The sequence below is a fragment of the Melopsittacus undulatus genome, chromosome 8 (genome assembly GCF_012275295.1).
Source record: "Melopsittacus undulatus isolate bMelUnd1 chromosome 8, bMelUnd1.mat.Z, whole genome shotgun sequence".
Taxonomy (NCBI): domain Eukaryota; kingdom Metazoa; phylum Chordata; class Aves; order Psittaciformes; family Psittaculidae; genus Melopsittacus; species Melopsittacus undulatus.
Genome location: NC_047534.1, coordinates 24,851,518 through 24,873,183, shown reverse-complemented (window position 1 = coordinate 24,873,183; position 21,666 = coordinate 24,851,518). Strand labels below are relative to the sequence as shown.

Below are 21,666 nucleotides of genomic sequence, written 5' to 3'. Positions count from 1 at the left end.
CTTGACCTACTGCTCATGGTGCTGGGGATGCAGCCCAGCGCATGGCGGGTTTCTGTGTGGCAAGCATGGGGAACTTCTCATCACCCAACACCCCCAGGTCCTTCTCTACAGGGCTGCTCTGAATCACTTCTCTGCCCAACTGGTAGCTGTATTACAGTCACTGTGTTTCCTGCCGGAAGGGTTGTTCCTCTCCTTCATCTCACAGAATATAAGGAAATACGTGCCACGTAGCACAAAGTGTGTAGCTTATCATTAGGTCACATTTATGTTTATAGAGTAGGGGAAAGTAATTTACATAGCTGACCTTCTACTGTGTTGTTTGCCCTTCCACAGCCACTAGAAAAGTTCAGTGTTCTTGGGAAATCTGCATCATAGATTGAATCATAAAATGGTTTGAGTTGGAAGGAACCTTAAGATCATCTAGTTCCAACCTTCCTGCCATGGGCAGCTGATCTTAGTATGCATGTTCTTAGCACAGTTATAGAATACCAGCTTGAATTTAAAAAGAATACTCCTGCTGCTTGTCTCTGCCTAGAAATGTTTTTGTGCCAGGTTTATACATCTCATTTGTGTGCATGTTTATATATGTACATAGTGTGTGTGCATGGTTATGTGTACAGGATTGAATGATCTGGGACTAATATCTTGTTGTCTCTGGGTTAAAAAAAAATAAATGTTTTCACAGGTTCCATTTCTAAGGCTTGATGATAGCTGATCAGTGAACTTTACTGAACTAGATTATTAAACAGTAAATAGGCTTTCAGAGGATATCCATTGGCAGTAAGGTAGAGATACTTCAATTTTATATCAGCTGAGAGAACAGCTTACACAGAGAGTGAAATTTACTATAGATGGCATGATGTTGGGAGGTCTTCCTTTTATTGAAGAGCAGAATTAAAGGTAAAATTCCAAACGAGCTATGAGATCAAACTATACAGCTAGCTGAGACAGAAATGTTAACCTGTACGGAAAGAGATGTTGGTAAAAAGCACTGCTGGTTGTCTGAGAGACTGGTGTAACAGTGCTATATTTAAGGATAAAATATGGAAACCATATTCAAAAATTTTAGATGCGCAGTAGAAAATCAAACCAAAGGCAGTATTATGGACATGAATAATGAAGAATGTCAGAACTGAAAAGAGTAATGTTAGTGATCAAAAAAGTCTGTGTTTGTGTGAATGGATTTCCTACTGAAGACTCAAGACTAAATCCTGTAGAACTGATGTGAAAAATCAGCTCTACATACAAAGGACAAGCCTGTATTTATGCAGTCTGTATTTGAATAGTTGTAAAGAATTTAATAACTTCCTTTATGGAAGAAACATGTTTCATATTACAACTGTATAAATCCAGTAAGGATTCATTGCTCTAGGTGAAGTCCCTTCTGAATGATAGCTTGAAGCAGAAAAAAGGCTCAACACACCTCTCTCTGGGGACAGGAGTTATTTTTCTGTGGGGTCAGTCGCAGGGTTTTGCACAGTCCTCCTTGTGATTTTAACTCTTTGCTTTTGTGGCCTTTTGTGGCTTTTGTGGCATTCAGTGAATAAATACAAACTGTTTTTTTTCCATTGAGTCATTATATTTAGTATTGTGTTCTTCACAGTGATTGAACCTGCAGTTCCATTTCCTGGGGCCAGGTGCCTGTGCTGGATGCAAGTTCTCAGAAATCTTCTTTTGCTCTTTTACTTATTGATGGGAACTGACAGTTGCATCTTTTCCCTGATCAGCCATTGATTCTACACAGCCAAGATTCTGCCAAAAAAGAGGTTAGATTGTTTTGGTTTATTTATGGTGAGTCATTAAAAAGAAGATGAAATAGATGCAAAGGGCTGAGTCTCTAGTGCTAGCTGTGTAGAACCCAAACAAAATACACAAGCAGTGCTTCCTTTTTTGGGGCTAAAAAATGTACAGTAGGTTGGGCACTTGAGTGGTCATAACTTGTAGTCATATGCATACTGACAATGTGATTTTTATCTGAAGTGGTTGTAAATCAAGCTTGGACCACAAGGGCATACATTATTCTCAATAGATAGAGATTAAACATCCCAACTGAATATTTAGCACAATTTATGAAGGTCAGGTAAAGAAAAATTTTCCTTGTCTTGCCTTAAAGCCCCAAGTTTTCTCTTAATTATTCTTCCTCTCTGCCCTCCCCTCAGTCTGAAACACATCTTTTAGATAATGCCCGAATACACAACATGTAATGTAAATGCCATTTATATTTCAGTAAGAGCTGATCTCATAATCAACTTGATGTTTGTTTTTTTTCCGAAATGCAATTGTCCATTCTGACAGAATCAGATCAAAATAAGTGACACTTGGCTTGAATACCATTATAATACTCTGTCTATATATACACACACTATAATTGTATATATACTGTATATTGCGTGCTTGATAATTAGATAACCTGATCATTCTCCTTGTTAATCATTAATAAATTACTTTCCTCCTACTGAATTTCTAGATAAAAAAATGCCCATATTTAGAAAGAGAGAAAAAACAGCATTGCAGTGCTCTGTTATCATTATAAATTATTTCCATTTTATTTGCTTGTTTTAGAGTTTTAAAAGTTCTTATATTCAACTTCCAGATGTTGATTTAGAATTGTGATGAATCTTTTTCTCACTTGAATGTAAACCACATTCATGTGTTCACATCCACCACCAACAATATATTCAAAGGACTGCTTTAAAGACACCTAAAGGGTGTTGTACACTTTGCAAGTCTACCTATGAGCACTATTTTCTATGTATGGTGCATAAAAATGCATATAATCTATGATTTTTTAACTGTTGATGCTTTAAAAAATGGCCAAACCCAAGAGGGTGTGACCATCTCATCATCTCACCTAATTTACTTTAAATTTACAGTAGATTGCCTAAACTTCCTAATTGCAATTAGAGCAGAAACGTTTTGTAAAGAGTGGCTAAAAGAACATAACTGGCAGTACATTTGATGAAAGAGACATCTATTTAAATTAATCTTAAACTGCAGATTGTATCTGAGTTTCCTCTTTAGTATTTAAGGGTTGGGTTTTGTTTTGGGTTTTTTTTTGTTGTTGATTTGTTTTGGGTTTTTTTGGCCAGGGACACTTATCTACCGTAAATAATTGAAATCTTTATAAAAATTTTATTTCAAAGGCAGGCTTTGTAAACCTAGTGGGAAAACAAAATCAATTATCATTTGGCCTGGTATACTACATGTTATTCAGTGAGAAATAAATTCTATCCTTATTTTGAAGACTAAAAGCTTTGCTTCTAATATTTAGAGAAATAATAGCCTGAGGTGGAGTGACCTGTGGGGTGCAAGTCTTTGGAGTTACTAGACATTAGTCACTGTTGCATACTGCAAATTAGATTCTGTTTAAATCATAGAATCATAGAATAGTTAGGGTTGGAAAGGACCTTAAAATCATTTAGTTCCAACACCCCTGCCATGGGCAGGGACACCTCACACTAAATCACGTCACACAAGGCTTAGTCCAACTTGGTCTTGAACACTGCCAGGGATGGAGCATTCACAACCTCCCTGGGCAAGCCATTCTAGTACCTCACCACCCTAACAGTAAAGAATTTCTTCCTTAGATCTAGTCTAAACCTCTGCTATTTAAGTTTGAACCCGTTACCCCTTGTCCTATCACTACAGTCCCTAAAGAAGAGTCCCTCCCCAGCATCCCTGTAGGTCCCCTTCAGATACTGGAAGGCTGCTATGAGGTCTCCACGCAGCCTTCTCTTCTCCAGGCTGAACAGACCCAACTTTCTCAGCCTGTCTTCCTATGGGAGGTGCTCCAGTCCCCCGATCATCCTCGTGGCCCTCCTCTGGACTTGTTACAACAGTTCCATGTCCTTTTTATGTTGAGGACACCAGAACTGCACACAACACTCCAAGTGAGGTCTCACAAGAGCAGAGTAGAGGGGCAGGATCACCTCCTTTGACCTGCTGGTCACGCTCCTTTTGATGCAGCCCAGGATACGGTTGGCTTTCTGGGCTGTGAGTGCACACTGCAGCCGGCTCTTGTTCAGTTTCTCATTGACCAACACCCCCAAGTCCTTCTCTGCAGGGCTGCTCTGAATCTCTTCTCTGCCCAACCTGTAGCTGTGCCTGGGATTGCTCCGACCCAGGTGTAGGACCTTGCACTTGTCATGGTTAAACTTCATGAGGTTGGCATCAGCCCACCTCACAAGTGTGTCAAGGTCCCTCTGGATGGCATTCCTTCCCTCCAGCGTATCAACAGAACCACACAGCTTGGTGTCATCGGCAAACTTGCTGAGGGCACACTCAATCACATTGTCCATGTCAGGAACCGAGAAAAACCCTCCCGAAAGAACCCCTACCGACCAACCGACTGAGAAAAGGCTGGCGAGTGCCTGGGAAATGTTTACTATACTGTATTAAATCCTGTCAGTAAGAATAATAGAATAGGCAGAACATCTGACTAAGCTCAACATTCTACGTGAATATCATTCCCTTGAAAATGAATTATATTGGAATTTACACTAATACTACATCAGCTGCCTGATAGTAAAAATGAAACAACCTGGAATTAGAATACTAGAGGAGACCTTAACATGCAGAGTATTGTTAAATTGTTCTGTTTCATAATAAACATTTTTTAAAGCACAATCATGTGCTAAAATGATACATACTCATTTTAATCCTTGGTGGAGATGCTGATAATGGCACTTTATTTTGCAGAATGGTGTAACTGACATAACCCAGTATTTAGAGAACAGCTGTGATCTGTTTATAATTACATACTGGATTTCCTAGGGATGGGTTTTACCTTATGTTGGCATTATTATGTGTATTATACTGAATAATGAGTAGAGAACCATCAACCAGTTTTTGAGGACTGGAAGTTTTCAGAAAGTCCCAGGATTTTATGGTGTTCATGGCAGGGTGGTACAGTGGTGATGCATCATATGCACTGAGTCACCTGTAGCACGAAACTGGCATCCAAGTTCAGCGTAAGCAAATCGTTCAGTTTAGAGCTTGTATTTCTGGCAGCAGGAATCCACTGTCCCCCCACACCCACATGACTTGTCATAAAGTTTAACATTTCACTTCTTTCCTAGTGAAGTTCCTTCTCTTACTTTCTTCCATATGGTGAGGGATGATGCCATCCTTCTTAAAGATCCTAAGGATTCCTAAAGAACCTAAAGATATGGTTCCTTCACACAGGTACCTAGGTGTAGATTAGGTATTCCTTCCATTTAACTTTTCTGTGATTTCACCGGAGTTATGCTGATTAAGTCTTGTTGATACCTAGTGCAATTGCTTTACATCTTGCAGTTTTTCCTTAATTAGACAATTTTAGTTAGCAAGATTCAGAGGAGTTTGCTGACACTCATCAGGACAAAATTTTGTATATGTGATTATATAGTTTACAATTGTTGTGTTTTCAAATATAAAAGAAATACTAATATGTCATGGTGGAAATATTATTTTAACCTTAATTAGTTTCAGAAAATATACTATGTTTTTCATATAGTAGCACAGCTGCGGAATATGGGTGTGCTGGTGCAGAAAAGTGACTTTCCTTCTAGAATGGCCTGCCTATCCATACTTACATGCCAATTATATTGCACATATATATGGGGATGAAACCTTTTAAAGAGTGCGCTTCAAATACTTGGGAGACTAAAATCTGGACCTTTAGAATTCAAGAAGGGAAGAAAATGAAAACCAATGGATCACAGATCTTTCCTTAGACCTGATCCTGAGAATCCTGTTAGTATTAAGGAAGTATAAAAGTGAAGATATATTGGTATTTGTGGGAGAATAAGAGAGTTATTTAATAATCTAAATGGTTCCTTATTAGATAACCGTATTTACAAACTTATCCTTTTCAACTTAAATTTCACTTTATTTTGTTGGTCTAAATGATGCAAGTTTGTAATTTAGAATTGGAGATTACCAAAGTATATGGGCTAATCTTAGGGTTTGTTGGTTATCACACAGTTGCAGAGTAGACTTTTACTGTCTTCAAACACATGAGCACTGTTATTGGACACAATGCTAAGTGTCAAAGCTTGATATCAGAGATAATATTGTCCAGAATTAAAAAAACACTGAGGACCTAATAGTTAATAGATGATAGCTATGTCTCTTCATCCTTCTTTCCTTTTTAAGTTACTGTCTAATAGTTCTCAGGGTTTGATTTGTTTTGTGGCTCTCAAGTAGTAAGTTGGTTGTTGGCTTTTTGTCTCCTTCTCAGTGCCCAGTATGTTATAAAAGATAATAAGGAGGAAAATATAAGTGCACTCATAGTTTATATTAAATTTAATGTAGAACTTCGGGAAATATCCTCATTGATGCAAATTGATATGTATCAGTATTTACAAGACAATAGGGTGAAACCTGTGCCAACTGGATACTCATGAGCAGTACAGTCTACTGCTCGGGAAGGATGGCCTTTAACTGCTCAAGCTCAACTGGAATTGGAGGAGGGTGTTACTTTAAAGTGATCATTAAAACAAAGCATTATTACTTGCAATTATGTTGGTTTTTTTTTTTTTAAATACAGGTTTTAACTTGAAAAAAAGCATGATGTTGGATGAAGCCTTGGATGAGATGGTTTAGTGTGAGGTATCCCTGCCCGTTGCAGGGGTGTTAGAACTTGATGATCTTAAGGTCCTTTCGAACCCTAACTATTCTATGATTCTGTTTCAGTGGCAAAAGAGATTATTAAGTGTAACTTTTTGTAATGCTTAAAGAGGAATGAAAATAATGACCTAATTGAATATCCCTGATTACTTTAGGAGGAGGAAATTCCTCCTTGACCTCTGTTCATCAGCAAATTAAAATGGGAGTATTCTCTGAAGCTTGTCAGGCTGATTATGTACAATGTTGTTACTGCTGAGGAGAGCCAGCTCTGTTACAGTGATACATACCTGGTTTAAAACACTGCATGGTTACTATCTGGAATGGTAACAAATCCCCCCAAAACTACAGGTGTTTCTACAAAAAAATGAATGCAGGATGTTTTATTTACAGTGCCTGTATCAACCAGAATTCTAATATTTATCAGATATTATAGCACTAGCTGGATTTAATTTATATAGATTCTTTCATTCAATTTGATAGAAAAATTTGGGCCAAACCCTCTGTGTAAATTCTGGAAGGTTTGTAATCTCTACTTATAGGTTTTCCTGTAAACCCATTGTGAGTTTTAACTCCCTGACCTCTATTGGAGCCAACTTATTTTTGATAAAATGAGTTATCCAGATCAAGGATAACCACAGGCAAGCATAGCTGAGTTCTTGTATTGTCTCCTTCCACTGATTTAATGCCATGTCTTCTCAGAGGTACTTGTTGTTCCACCACTAGACCTGCAGTTTTTCGCTTTCCTCTGGTGGACAAACATAATTGAAATAGTCTGAAGCCATGGTTTCTTGAAATAAAGTTCATCCACATATTGAAAGAAAAGGCAATACTTACCAAGAGACTAAAATATTTTACTGACAGCTGAGCTTTTTATCTACCAGCTATGGAACGTATTAGAAAATCTGTAGTTTTTATTTAGCCACACTGGGAAAATTTACTTTTGGGAAGGGGAGGGATGTCTCTCCTGTTTTCCATTTCATCTTTCCTTTAAAAGGTAACTTCTATTGTGAAATAAAATACTTGACCTAACAGTTGGGCTGAATTTTGCAGCAGCAAGCAGAAATTTGAGATATTTTGTGTTTCATTAGCGATGCAAACTCAAAGAACTAATTTTAATTTACAACATTCTGTCAAAGCCAAATATAATTATTGCTGAAATTCCAGTATATCAAGATTCTTTGCTTAAAGTCTTATGTTGATGAAAGAGATGTTTTATTCACTTTCATCTCTTCTAGGTATCCAAAGTATGATTTAATAAAGAATATTTTTCTTCTTTGTAAATATATTCTGTGACCTGTCTATTATTAAAAAAGGACTAATGTTAGATAACATTTCATTTGCTTTCCTGTGTTTCCTTGCTAAAGTGTGTATTCAAAGTTAATTAAAGAAGTGCTAAGATTCCTGTTTAGCTTCAAGGTCTTGATTCTAATAACAGAGTAATACTGATGTGTTGCATAGCTGAGGTTCTTATTTCCCCCTTCTTAAGCCAGAGGTACAGCAAGGAGGAAAAAAATAAAAATTCAGTTGGAGAAAGAACAGATTTTTTAATTCATTGTGGATGTCATAAAAAATATAAAATGTGTAGCTGCATTCCATGTAAAAATTGCCATTTTGAAAAGAATAGATTGTTTTGACTTACCCATTAATTAATAATTAGATTTGAATCTTCTTGCCATATTTGTCAGCTCTAGTTTATACTGCAAGGAGGTTTAATAAGTGAGGAGAAATTGTCAAATGTAATAAATATTACAAAGTTAATATGAGTCATCCTTCCTTCAAATTACTGTGTGTCACAAACCTTCATACTTCCCAAGTGTCTCTTGGTTTCTTGCATGGGATATCTTTACAAATAAGAAAAATTTTGTGCTGTGTATCATCACTTTTCTTAAAGACGTCCTTTCTGTCTCGTGTTCATCCTGGACAGTACACCATTGGCAGTGATTCAGGCTGATAATTTGCAAACTCAGATGCAGCACATAAACACATGTAAAACATCTATTCATCTATGTTAGGAGGAACCATTCACATAGGTGAACAAGGGTATACGCTCCAATTTGGAATCTGTAATGTGAGTTGGAATTAATTCAATTTGGATGAACAAAGTCTGTTTTCAAATGCATTGAAGAACGTTTTGAGAAGATCTCATGCTTTTATTTTCTGTGTTAGACAGGGCTATGAAGAACTGGAAAGACAGCTGAAAGAAGTCTTTAAAGAAAGGAGCAATATCCTTCGTCAACTGTCGAAGACATCTAAAGAACTTGAGGGAATTAAAGTAAATCTCCAGGTCAGGTTCTGTCTCTGTTTCTGTAGGATTACTTTTCTTCACTTTTTTGTATTGGTATCTATTTGTTAAGACAAATTTGGTGGTTTTGGTTTTGGTTTTAGTATGTGAATAATTGGGGTTTTGCTGCTCTTGTACTTCACATAAACATAATCCTAATTAATGGGGCTGTTTGTCCTCTTAAAAATATTATGAAAATAGAGCATAGCAGAACAAAAGAGGAAGGGAAGTAAAAAATAAGCCATCTTAGTGGAGTTACCACCTGTTTGTCCTGGCAGTCACTATAAAGGATTTTTTGTGGTTGCAGGTTGCATCTTTGCTGGTGAGTCACATACATTCAGGCTAGTTTAGGTGCTCACTTTACCTCCCTGAAATGCCACCTGCCTGGACTGACTGGATATACTGCAGGGCATTACTTTACAAGTTTAGCAGACAAATTGTGCTTCTGGAGCCTGCAGCTAGAGCTGAGACACTTCTGCATTTAACTTTTGGTTATCATGGATAGGCTGAAAGGGCAATAGTTTGATACTATCTCTGGAGTCAAATCAGGTCCTTTGAGTGAAAAGTAGATTAAAAACCTGGCTCTGGATTTGAGGTCCTGAAGTCACCAGATGTTCACTTACGAGCATGCACTTACGAGCAGATAGTCTGTTGGTCTGAGGAAAACATTCAGACACATTATCACTTGAGATTGGTCTCTGTATTTCCATGCTATTTTAAAGGTTTTCTGAAATTGCACTTTTATCTTCATGTTGATGTAAGCTAGGTGGGAAAAATATTGAGTAGATTCTTGTAGCTGTTCACAGAATACTGGTACTGTGTATTATTACTGTGCTAAATTATGTTATATTGTCTTATTTTTCAGATTGTGGTTCTAATCAATGTCAGTTCTTAAATCTTTTATTTCTCCCCCGCCTTTTTTTTCTGAGTGCTTTACCACTCTTTATTATTGTAGGTGTTTTCTTCTTTTTAGATAAATGTGCTGCTCCTTGTAACTAAGTTATTTTAGAATTGGATTTACTATGCAATACAGTTGAAGGTAGTAGTTAGCAAAATGCTACTGTAAGTTATTTTAGACTGATCATTGGAGAGATCCAGATACAGGCAAAGAACTATACTATTATCTTCTGTATATACACACTTGTCTTTGTCATAAAATTTTAATGCTTTGTCATTTGTTTCTAAATTTGCTTCTTTTATTTGATTTGCCCACATTTAATATTTGAAAAACAGCTGTGTACAGTTAGCTGTACTTGAGTTAGAGTAAAGGAAAAGTCAGGCTATTCCTGTGTTTCTCACAAGTGGCAATAACTGTCATTCACTGGGAGCATTTTATGAAAGAGGACCAAATGGGTTATTTCACAGATGAAAAATATTAAAGACCTCTTTGGTAATAGAGTTGTTTCTTTTCTATCAGTCACTGAAAAATGATGAAGCATCAGCCAAAAATGATGTGCAGAAACTTCTGGAACTGGGCCAAAAGCAAAGGTAAGACCCCTATCTCCACCCTTCTCTTTCCATTTCCAACTGAAAACGATCAGACTAGGAAATGCCATTTTTCGTTTTACTTTAATTTTAAGCTGTATTCCATAGTCTGCTGATTGTAACATTAAAGGGAAGGCAAGAAATGCTATTTTGGGAAGTTATTTAAACAGATTATGTATTTGCTGATATTTGGCTAATGCTAGGAGAAGATATTAAAATGCTATAGTGAGATATCTGCTGAAGAAAGGGATTTTGAATTTCCCGTGAAGAGTTAGTCATGAAATCACTAGGATCTTTCCAGTATTCCAGACAAATATATTTGATTATAAAAGCAAAACTTCAGCTAATGCCCAATTTTATATGGCTTGGGGGAAGTTGGAGGTATATGTCTCAGCATCATAGCTGCCCTTGTCCATCCGTCATACATTAATGTATTTTTGTAGTGGTTTAATTGATGTGCAGCTCTGATGAAACAGATTAATCTATTAGAAGTATTAAGGGACTGTTTAGTAAATAGATCTTATTTGCAGATGGGAGAATTGAGTCTGCAAGCTTTGCAAACTACAAATACTCTTCCCAATCTCTGCCTTAAAACAGTCCTTACAGTCTCTCCAGGATCACCTAAAAGTACATGTTGACTTTTGCTTCTAAGGAATTCAACTATTGAGTATATTGCACCATAGCAGTTCTCAGAGGTAGACTCCGGATGGGTGAAAAATGCTGCTGAGCATCCCTCATCTTCCTTCACAAAATAAAAGGCTTTTAAAATATACCCCAAGAAAACGCCTTGGAGCTACTGCAGGTGCTTGACAGCTCTTCACAGGCTTACTGGATTTCACTTCCAGAGAGGTGTGGAAGTTCAGTGTAAGAAGGTGGTATTAAAAATGTTCCAGGGAACCTCCCTCATAGAATTTTGTTAAGGATGGGTCACAGTTTATTTGCCAGTAGGCCTCAGGCTGTACTTTATCTGGAGTAAGTAAAGAATAGTGAACTTAATGTTATGCTTAAACCTATTGTACTTGAACCAAAATTCAAGATATATCCCAATATTAAATTTATGATCTTCTTTGTTTGAACAAATGTGAGCTGTGTTTGGTCTGTGAGTACTACTCTGATTATTCTCTACAGTGATGGATGATACAGTGAAGTTTAGAGTGCTGGAATCTCAGCTTGTAGATGTAGTTCTGCTGACTTCAAATTAGTTTGGGTTTTTTTTATCCCTTTTGTGTGAATTCTTCAGTACTTACTAAGTTGCAAGTAAAACTTTGCTCACTTACTATGGTGCCTCAAGTGTTATTCTCTCTGTGCCCCATCAGCACTTTGTTATGATCGCATCTGTATGATAAAAGAGGTCTATTGTACTGGTGATGCATGGGTTTCATGCTGCTCTATCACTACTTCCATTAAATTTGTTCTGTACTAGTGTTGCTAAGCATAATTTACTTAACTATTTTAAAGCAGGTAAAACCCAGTTCTTAATAGTATGGTTCCATTTCAATGTGTTTTCAGTAGCCTACTTTCCTCACTTATTTGATGCCAATCCTTTTTGCTAGAAATGATACACTGGCAGATGTTTGCACAGCAGGCAATTCAGTAGATGCAAAAGATGGCCGATTTCCATCATAGATAATTTTTGTCTTCTGTTGGCACTGTGGATCATGGGTCATTATGATGTTATTAGGAAGGCACATAGACACTGTACATCTGTCTGTTACTTTGAATAATGAAAGGTGTCTATTTTTGAAAATGAAGAATTATTTCTTAATGGACACTTGAGATGAAGTTTGTGTTCTGTGTTTTCAACAAACTAGGGAAGAAATGAAATCTCTCCAGGAGGCCTTTCAAAAGCAGCTTAATGAGGCAGCTGAGAAAGCAGAAAAGCAGCAGGCTACCGTGAGTGATTCCCCGTCCCTCCTTCATTATTTTTGTTTGTTTCTTCTGTCTTTTTTTTAACCATTTTGCCTTGAATTTGCCATTAGTTCAAGTAACTTTGCATGTAAAAACTTATTTGAAGTATGTGTTAGTACGCAAAGCTTCGGAAAGAAAAGGAGCTCAAGAAAGTTTGTATGTTCACAAGCGCCAAGATCCCCATTGACTAATTTTGGTGGAATTTAGGTATATGTACATACTGATGGAGATTCGGACTTGGAGACTTGGGTCTAAGTCCTTTCCCTGATGAGGTTATCTTTATAGGCACTTTTCTCTCATCTATACCAGTGTACACTGCCATACACCCATTGACTTTTTTTTGAATCACTACTGATTTTCAGCAACAAAATAGTAACGTGTCTGATTTTGACCACAGTAGATCTAATTATCACTATAGGAAACTATTAAGTCTTTCAGATTTCATGCTTTAATGAAATTGTGTTTCTGGATAAATTGTACAATTGGTTGGATTTTTGAATAGTGCTGTAATTTTGTGGAGCATAAATAGCCATGTTTTGCTATTGCAGGAAAAAACCCCACACAAACCCAACCAAAAAGTAGAATCATGCTTTCTGTTTAATTCTAAGATACGAAAAAGGAAATTTTTCCTGTCTTGGTTAGTAGTGTTTCTATAGCATGAATGCTACTGTGCATAAGTTGACTACATAATCTTCAGAGGTCTTGTCAAACCTCAAGTTTTATGTGATTCTTACTCTGGATTTGAAAACAATCTGCTAGAAGGATTTCTAGACATAGTTTGAGTTTCATATTAGATAATTACTGGTTTATTTAGTAAGATTTTAGTGTCATCCAGGCTCATAAAACAGTGGTTTCTCCAAGAGAAACTTTTGAAGGTAATTACTAAATTTAGGAAATATTTACAAATGGCTTCTTAAGTATGAATGTGATTTGTATGTGGCTTCATGCCCTTGGTGAACAAGATATGAGTGTGTCTGTTTTACATGCTACCTTCTAATTAGAAACAGATTGACATAGAAAATACAGATTTTAAGCTGACGTATTCCTTTGCAGGTTTCTTTCAGTTAATGTGGTGTTTGCAAACCCCTTTTTTTCCCCATTGTTGCTCAAAAGTCTCAAGGGTAAAGATACTGCTTTACCTATTCTTGTCACCCTAACAGCATATACTTAGGGGAGTTTTGGTCCTTGAAATTTTGTCTAGAGAACAAAAACTTTCTTGAGGGAAGAAATGTTGTAAACTGAATGATGTATTGAACTTGAAAAGGATAGCATATTTTGGGGTCTTTCTGTTTTACAAGTTTTATGCTGAGGCAAGATATATAGTGCTGAAATAATGAAAAATGAGAACCCAGTTATCTCTGGCAGGTACTCAGAACATGCTGGTTGAAAGCTGTCTTTTTTTCAGGTACATGGTCACATTCTCACTAGTTTCATCAACACAGTGGATTCTATCCTACAAATTAAATGCGGAAAACATATTTCATTATTTAATCTCTGCATTAGATTTTGATATTCAAGACTAATTCAACTGTGGGTTAAATAAATCTCAGATGTAGTGAAAGGATTATTGGCTCTGTCCTTTGTGATATTAGTTTTTTTGAAACTTGAGCAGCAGTAACTTGTGTAAATTCAGTTTGCACCCTAGTGCTGGGGAAAACACAAAAAAATCTACTGTTAACTGTAAGGAAAAATTTACCTAATGTAGAAACCAGGAAAAACCCATCTGAGTTTATAATAGAATTTGGTGTGGAATGGTTATAAACCTGAACTCTTGTATTCTAAGACTTGTCCATAACAGAATATGAAATTTGCCACTGATTTTAAGGAAGGCAGCACTGTGTCCATGGTTTGTGACATTTATTTCTTTATGCCTCAGGGTACAGTGTACATAATGAAGCTTACCAGTGCATTAAGACTGAATATTCAAAAAGTGCTTCAGAATCCTCAGATGAAAGCTGCAGTAGAACTGGAAATTAATATTGTTCCTGTCACACAGGACTACTTTACATGTGGTTTCTCCATGTGTTTCCTGTTTTTCTGAAAGTAATACACGTGCTATGAAAGAAGGCCTTAGGTACCTTTGAGGCAGGCCTAGCCAGAGAATGGGAGCTTGAATTTAATTCTAATTCAATATATTGTGAGTGTTGTTTCTAATCCAATTTAAGCACATTTTATTCTACAGGATTTGGTGAAGTAAATCATGATTTCAGTCAGAGTAAATAAGAATAGAATTACATTTCTCAAAGCCAAATGAATAAAACACTGGAGGAGGGAGTTGGAAATACATACTGTGCTGCACTTGCCAAGGAGGCATAGTACAGTGCACACTGTATGCTAACTAGGTGTATATATTCAACAGGGAATACTTGCCTGAAGGTGTTCTTTATTAGGTACATCCCAAAGTGTAAGTAAGAATTTACAAAAGTCAAATTACGTGGAAAAATAACCTGAAAAGTATTCAAGGACTCTGACCAAACTAAAAGAAGAAAGGAGATAGATACACCAATACATTACACTTTGCATCCACCTCTTGTGCAGTGTTTGGCAAGACTCTTCACTATTGTATTAATGATTAATCAGAAATTATGTTATCAATGTTATCATGTATCCTTATCCTTTTTGCCTCCCCCCCCTTTTAGACTAGAGAAGTCAAGAAGGGTTAGCAGCTGAGCAGTTGCTGTTCAGAGGATCTGCTGGAGTGTTTGTTGGTGGGTACAGTCTCAGAGAGCAGCCAGTGGAGCTGTTGCCAGGATAGTAGCAACCTTCCGAGAGTAGAAGCAGGAACTCAGGCTTGAGAAAATGAGATGTAAAGAAATTCCTGGCCTTTACAGTACTAATCACTCTGAGGACTGACCTGCGGCTCTTAGCAGGAGTGAGTACTCCCTTTCATGGGTTCTTCGGTCTTCGCTTCAGTAGTACTAACATATGAAGAGCAAGAGCAGCAGTCTGTCTTGGAACTGGTCTTTTCTAGAAAATAGAATAATAGAATCATAGAATAGTTAGGGTTGGAAAGGACTTTAAAATCATCTAGTTCCAACCCCCCTGCCATGGGCAGGGACACCTGCCTATAACATGGCAGACCTCAGCTGCTCTATTTGGGATAATACAGTATGCAGAGGAATGCTAGTTATGGTAAGAGTGGCTTAAATGTTAGAGTAATCCTGTGTTGCAAAGTTCAGCATCTTCCAGAAAGTCTTGGGTTGTGAGGGAGCTTCTCTACAGGCCATCTCAGACTAAAACTAGGGATTATTTGTATATCAAAAAGCATTTCTTAAATAGATAAAGCTTGTTAACCAGAAGCACCAAATTTGGTTAGTTATACAATATGCATATAGAACATGTAAGACATCATTCCAAATAGCCTGCTGTCCTCTTTAACAGTTGATGAAGGTTGACAGCTTTTTGTTATGTATTTAATATCAAATGCCCAAGCAATTTATAATATATTGTTGTGTGGTGAAAAAAAGTATTAATATTGTCAGGCTGTATCTCTAAATGTGAAGTGGAACCGCTGCTTCCAGAAACAGGATTAGGGACCATGGACTAATTTTCACTTTTCTTTTCAAAAAGGCAGATGGCAAATGACACATGGAACTTGGAAGTGTTTTTTTTGTCCCAAGTAGGTTTGAATAAATAGAATTAACGAGTGATTCTGTATCTCTGCATTAGGTTAACAGGCTCTTAGAGATTTTTGGTGAAGGATTCTTCACTTGACTGTGTTTCATGCTGACTGCTTGTATCTAATAGTTGGGGTTTTTTAGTAAGAGACCCCTAGGTTTGTAAAGTTGTTTCCTGCTATCTGCAGTTAAAGTTCATAAAAAGAGCTGGATAGCACCAGATGAGAGAGAAAATAAAGAATGAAATAGGGAATTACTCAGAAATAGTTTGGCTAAGTAGAATAAGTTTAGTCTGTATTTACATTCTGTTACTGTTGGTACTTTATATCATATTTATGTTTTTAAAAAGACATGGTGATGGAATGAAATTATAGTACCGTCTGTCAAAATAAAGTAGAAAATGTGTGTGTAAATTCCATTTTCCCAGTTGCTCTGTTTTCACTATGAAAAATGAGAACTGAGTAACGTGTTATGTAAGACAAAAATAAGCAATAAGCAATCTAGTTATCTTGAAATTAATACGGTTTTTCTTAGAAGACTAACAGAATATGGGGAATTTAATTTGGACATATCCACTACCAAACAAGAATCTTATGAACCGTCACAAGCTCATGTGAGCAGTATTTTTTATAAAAAAAATCAGATGTTCAATCACTTGTCTCTTTGACAAAATTGTGTTTAATCACAATATAATTCACATTTGATTAATTACATTTAAGAATACCTAATAGGTAGCAATACATTTAGCCTTACTTTTAAAAGTATTTAACGCTTCGTAGAACACTTATTGCCCAAGGAAATAGTATTTCCTATGATTTAGGTAATAGCCTAAGGAGTTCACTCTGGCTTTTAGAGTCAATTCTTATGTTGTAACTTGAAAATGAGACCATGAAGATTAATATGGAGTATAGTAGGGTTTTCAGATATGGCCAAAATAGATGTTTATAAATGTATTCCAATCCTGTATTAATTGCTTGTGTCTTAGTCCTGAGCAAGATAGAAGTCTGGAGGTAAGGAAATACGCATGCAGCTGAGCTTTGACTGTGGTAATGACGCTATATTGGTATTCCGCCATCCTTCATCTGTAGTGAATAACTTACTATTGTCTGACTCTTAGAATTACATCCCTGCCATCTGCTAAAGTATTCTGTATTTCGATGGGGGGAAATTTAATTTGAACATTTCAAGGTCACAGACTGCTGTGAGTAAAGGCCACTGGATGGAAGCTGTTACCTTTAATAAACGTAATGAGCTCTGAAACACACAAAGCTCTGCTCCAGCAGACAGAAGCAGTGTCCTTGCTTAATATTGCAAAGTTCAGCCTTAGAACAACAGATTTTCATTACTTATTTCCATAATTACAACTAGATAGAAATTAAAGGCAGCCAACATGTGGAGAGAGGTGAATGTCAATAGGGAAGAGTGGGTGGGCAGGAAGAAGAGGTGTAGAAAGTTTCTCAGCTTCAGTTTTTCAGTTTCTGTGCCTTTTAGTTTGGAGCTGGGTATAAATGTCCATTCTTGTTTATGATGCTGTCGGGATTTGGTGACTGAAGGTAGAAGTTTTACATTTCTTCTGGAAAATTGTATTATGCCTTGTCCTTAGGCCTACCTAAAAGCATCATGCAAATGGTCTGATACAGACTGATCTTCCTTAAAGTGGGAAATTATAGACATAGATGCACTTAATAGTAGGGTTATCTCTGTATTAGCTCCAGTAGCCAAGCCATATAAATCTCTCCTATGTGGTTCTCTGTAAGTAGTCTTTATGACTAAGTGGTCCTTCATTTGATAGAAATTTACTAGAAGCTTTAAAAAAGCTGTTGTAATATGAAAGTAAAAATTAAGTACTTCATAATTAATGTTACTATTTTTAAAAGGGGTGTATTTTTTTGTATTATGAAACAGTAATTCTGCATGATTTAAGATGTCGATATCAGTGATACCAGATGTATGTGAACGTTAACAGTAATTAATAAATATTGCTGGTTTAACTAATGTAGATTGCTGGTTAAATTAACAGCCTTGTAATGTCTTAAATATCTCTTTCCAACAAAATCCAAGCTGATACTTACAACCTGTGCACACAAATAATAATTTTGGTAGGATATGTCTAATCATTTAATATATATTAAGCTTTAGAAGTGAAGTGCTTTCAAGGAATATTAGTAGTCTTTTAAGAGTGGTGACTAAGAAAGAGAACACTCTTTAACAGAGGTCAGTATATTATTTTGTCAATGTTTAATGGTAGCTGGAAAATCCTTTGAACAGCTGAAAAATCAAACCCCACCATGTGAACAGTTATTTATGTTTCTCCCTGTTGATTGTGACCTTTATTTTTTGTTCTGCAAAAGTTTCATATTTATTATACAGTATACACAGACTAAATGTCAGTACTTGTGGATGTGATTGCTAGGCAAGTCCTGAATATATTAATGTTCTGTTAAAACATCACCCTCAGTGGTTGCTGAATGTCCAGTTAGGATTTCAACAACCAAACTACTTTGACTTTTGCAAGACTTTGAAAAGGAAGTTCCATTTATGCATGTTAGGTGGCACTAGTCTCATGGACCCCCACCTACTTTCCTCTCTTAAGTGATGATAATGCTCTCTGAGTTCACTTTTGGTACAGATGAGAGTGATGTCATGTTTGGTGATGGTTTTTAAATTGCTGACATTTGTCTACTTGAGTGTGGGCATGATTCTAAGAACAGCTGTCATACCATGCAAATTCGGTTTCATTTGTCATCTGCATGACAACCAAAGCATTAATCTTTAGGTCAGTGTCTCTGTGCTCTAAATCTTTTCTTACAGAGGTTTTGGATTTTTAACAAGTCTGCTGCAATGTGAGAGCAACTGTAATTTCCTGTGAATGCAGATCCTTTTGTATCAGTGAGGAAGAGAAAGTGACATTGGGTACATAGGGATGAATGTTTTGCTAATTAAGGCATTCAACAGCATCCCCCTTCAAAGTGAAATGAATGCCGTATTTTAATCTTAGTTATTATAATTACACCCCCCTTTCTCCTGATAAATTCTATAATCCAGGAGGAAATATCAATTCTGAAAGAAACTTAGTCTGATTTGTAAGCATAATCTTTTAAACTGTGTTTGATTAAATTCAATCTTAAGATTGGAATTTTTACTTTCCATGGCAAGTCATTGAACTACATGGGAACTAAAGACCCGATTTGAAAGCTTTCACATATAATACAATTTATTCCACATCTGAGTCTGATCAGAATTAAGGCATTGTTAATCTCATAAGGACCAGTACTACAGCTTTCAAAAAAAAAAAATGCATTAGAAACCTGCTTTGATAGATTTTGTGTTCTTAGAGGGTAAAACCAGAATTTAGTTTGTAAAATAAGTTACTATCATTGTAAAAATCTTTAGTTCTCTGAAGATCATTGCAGAAAAATAACCGCTATATCTACTGGTGCAAAAGTAAGCCTGCTTATGTACACTGATTTTCTTCTCTTGACTATAAGTTTTCTAGTAAATAATGCTACATATTTGTAGCAGATACCTAACTGTGGCCTATACCAATGTGGTATATAAGCAGAAGTTTGGCATTGGTTGTGGTTTTGTTGTTGTTCTGTCTTCAAAGCTGTGAATGGAGTAAAAAAACTATGAATGGTTAAACTGATGTTTAGGTACATTTCAACAACTCACACTCAGAATTTCCTTAAACTTGTAGATCAACTTTTTGAAGACTGAAATGGAAAGAAAAAGCAAAATGATCCGTGACCTCCAAAACGAGGTAAGAGGAATTGAGGAGTCCCATCTTCAGTCAGAGTTTACACTGAAAGATATTACAGTTTGTTTTCATGTTTAAAACACGTTGTTTAATAGAAAGGTAAAGCTTCAGTGAAATACTGTAAAGAAAAAAAACAAAACAATAAAAAAATGGAGATGCCTAATAAAATTTACCCTGCCACACATTCCTAAGATGTTTTCCTAAACTTTCTATGTCATGAATATTAATCCCAGGTACATCCTGAAATCCCAAATAAAACATAAACTGTATTTTCTTTAATTCATATTAGTATTAAGCTGAACTTATTTTGAAATTTGATCTTGGAGTAGAAACTTAAAACCTCTGAGCAGCCTAACATTTTTTTTATAATTTTTTTCTCCCCAAACAAATTGTCTGTATCAGGATATAGTTTCCTGTTCCATTGATTTGTTTTGCAAAGAACTGTACTTGAAAATATTCAGGTGACTTCTTGTTCTCTTACCAGTCAGGCTTCTTGTCTCTATCTCTTCAGTTCTTACAGTTTACTCATTTAAACTGTTTTGAGTTCGATGTGTATGAAAACTCGATGTCCCTAAAGCACTTGTTTAAACAGTGTTCTCTGACGTCTTTGGCCTATGACAATATATATATATAAGGTTAATCTGAAAGAAGTGGAGATCTCTTTTCAAGTTGCGAAGGAAATATGGGTAATTTTAATTGCTCACATTATTTAAGCTGAGTTTGCAGTTTTCTTCACCTACAGTCACAACTGTGTTGCTTGCTTTGCACTTAAGTCTGTTAATTTTAATAAATCATATCATTAGAATCCTGTTGACCAGCCATAAAACAAAAAGTCATATTGCTTACTGCACACAAAGGTGCATCACAAATTCAGGCCTGTGGCAAACCTGAGGAGTCACCATGTTCTTGTAGATGGTACTCTGGTGTGACTCCTCCTGTCTTTTGAATTACAAGAACATAAATGCTCAACATCTGGAATCACTGGGTTTGGGATGCTAGAAAAGACTTGTCTCTGTAGTATATCCTTATGAACCTGTTGTCTATTAATTTCTGTAAGATCTTTTTTGATACCAGATACTTCCATAACTTCTTACACTGTCAAATTCTCTCTTACTTTGCTCTCTATGTTTAACTTTTATATATATATATTTACCTGTTCTCCTCCCTTAAGCAAGTTTTTTCTAAATTCTGATTTTTTTCTAAATTCCTTGTGTAGCCACCTTAGCTTTATTGAGTCATTCAAGGATTTACATGCTTCTAATACAGCAATTTTTTTACAGCTTCTAGGCAGTTTGTATGTTTTTGATTGTTTGACTGTTCCTTTCAGAGTTTGTTACTGTTTGCTTTATTTATACGTAGGACTCTTCCATGAAATAGAGTGCCTGCATGCTGTCCTACCGCAGTAGTACATGTGACTGCACTTTTTTAGCAGTTGTGAACCCATGAAAATACTTGAGAAAAAGACAGAATAATGTCTTTTCTTAGAGGATTGCAGGGCTGGCTGCAGTAATTTACTGTGTAGTAATTTACTGTGTAGTCATGTACTGTCTTTCAATTATGTTGCAAATGTCTGGTGCTAAATGGAGCTTCAGTCTGGTTGGGGTCTCTCTGCTAAATGAAGAATGTGAAAGATTATGATTTTTCTTTGATAACTTTGTGAATCCTTAGAGAATAGATAAACACACAGAGGAAAAGCTTGAATATATAGAAGTATATAATAAAGAAAGTATAAGCTTTTTAATATAAACTGTATAAAGTTTTGCTTGTAAAAGTAAAACTGTAGAGTGAGTGAGTGACTGGCCTGGGTTCAGCTGTAGCAGTCATTTTTCTTCTTCTTAGTAGCCGATGCAATGCTGTTTTCAACTGATAACAGTGCTGATAACACCAGCATAATAATAACCATAATAACCAGTGGTTTTAGTTGTTGCTAAGTAGTTTTTACTCCAATCAAGGACTTTTCAGTCTCTCATGCTCTCCATGTGAGAAGGGGCACAGGAAGCTGGGAGGAA

The 21,666-nt window shown here is 36.2% G+C and overlaps 1 protein-coding gene across 2 annotated transcripts in view; it reads left to right on the top strand.

The window, feature by feature from the left end:
* The window catches only part of LUZP2 (leucine zipper protein 2), a 179,311-nt gene that overhangs the window by 68,158 nt on the left and 89,487 nt on the right, over nt 1–21,666 (top strand). For both annotated transcript variants that reach the window (XM_034065547.1, XM_034065546.1), the window contains exons 2-5: nt 8,776–8,893; nt 10,308–10,378; nt 12,187–12,268; nt 19,598–19,660. In XM_034065547.1, the coding sequence (XP_033921438.1) occupies nt 8,776–8,893; nt 10,308–10,378; nt 12,187–12,268; nt 19,598–19,660 (334 nt within the window). The remainder of the gene's footprint in view (nt 1–8,775; nt 8,894–10,307; nt 10,379–12,186; nt 12,269–19,597; nt 19,661–21,666) is intronic.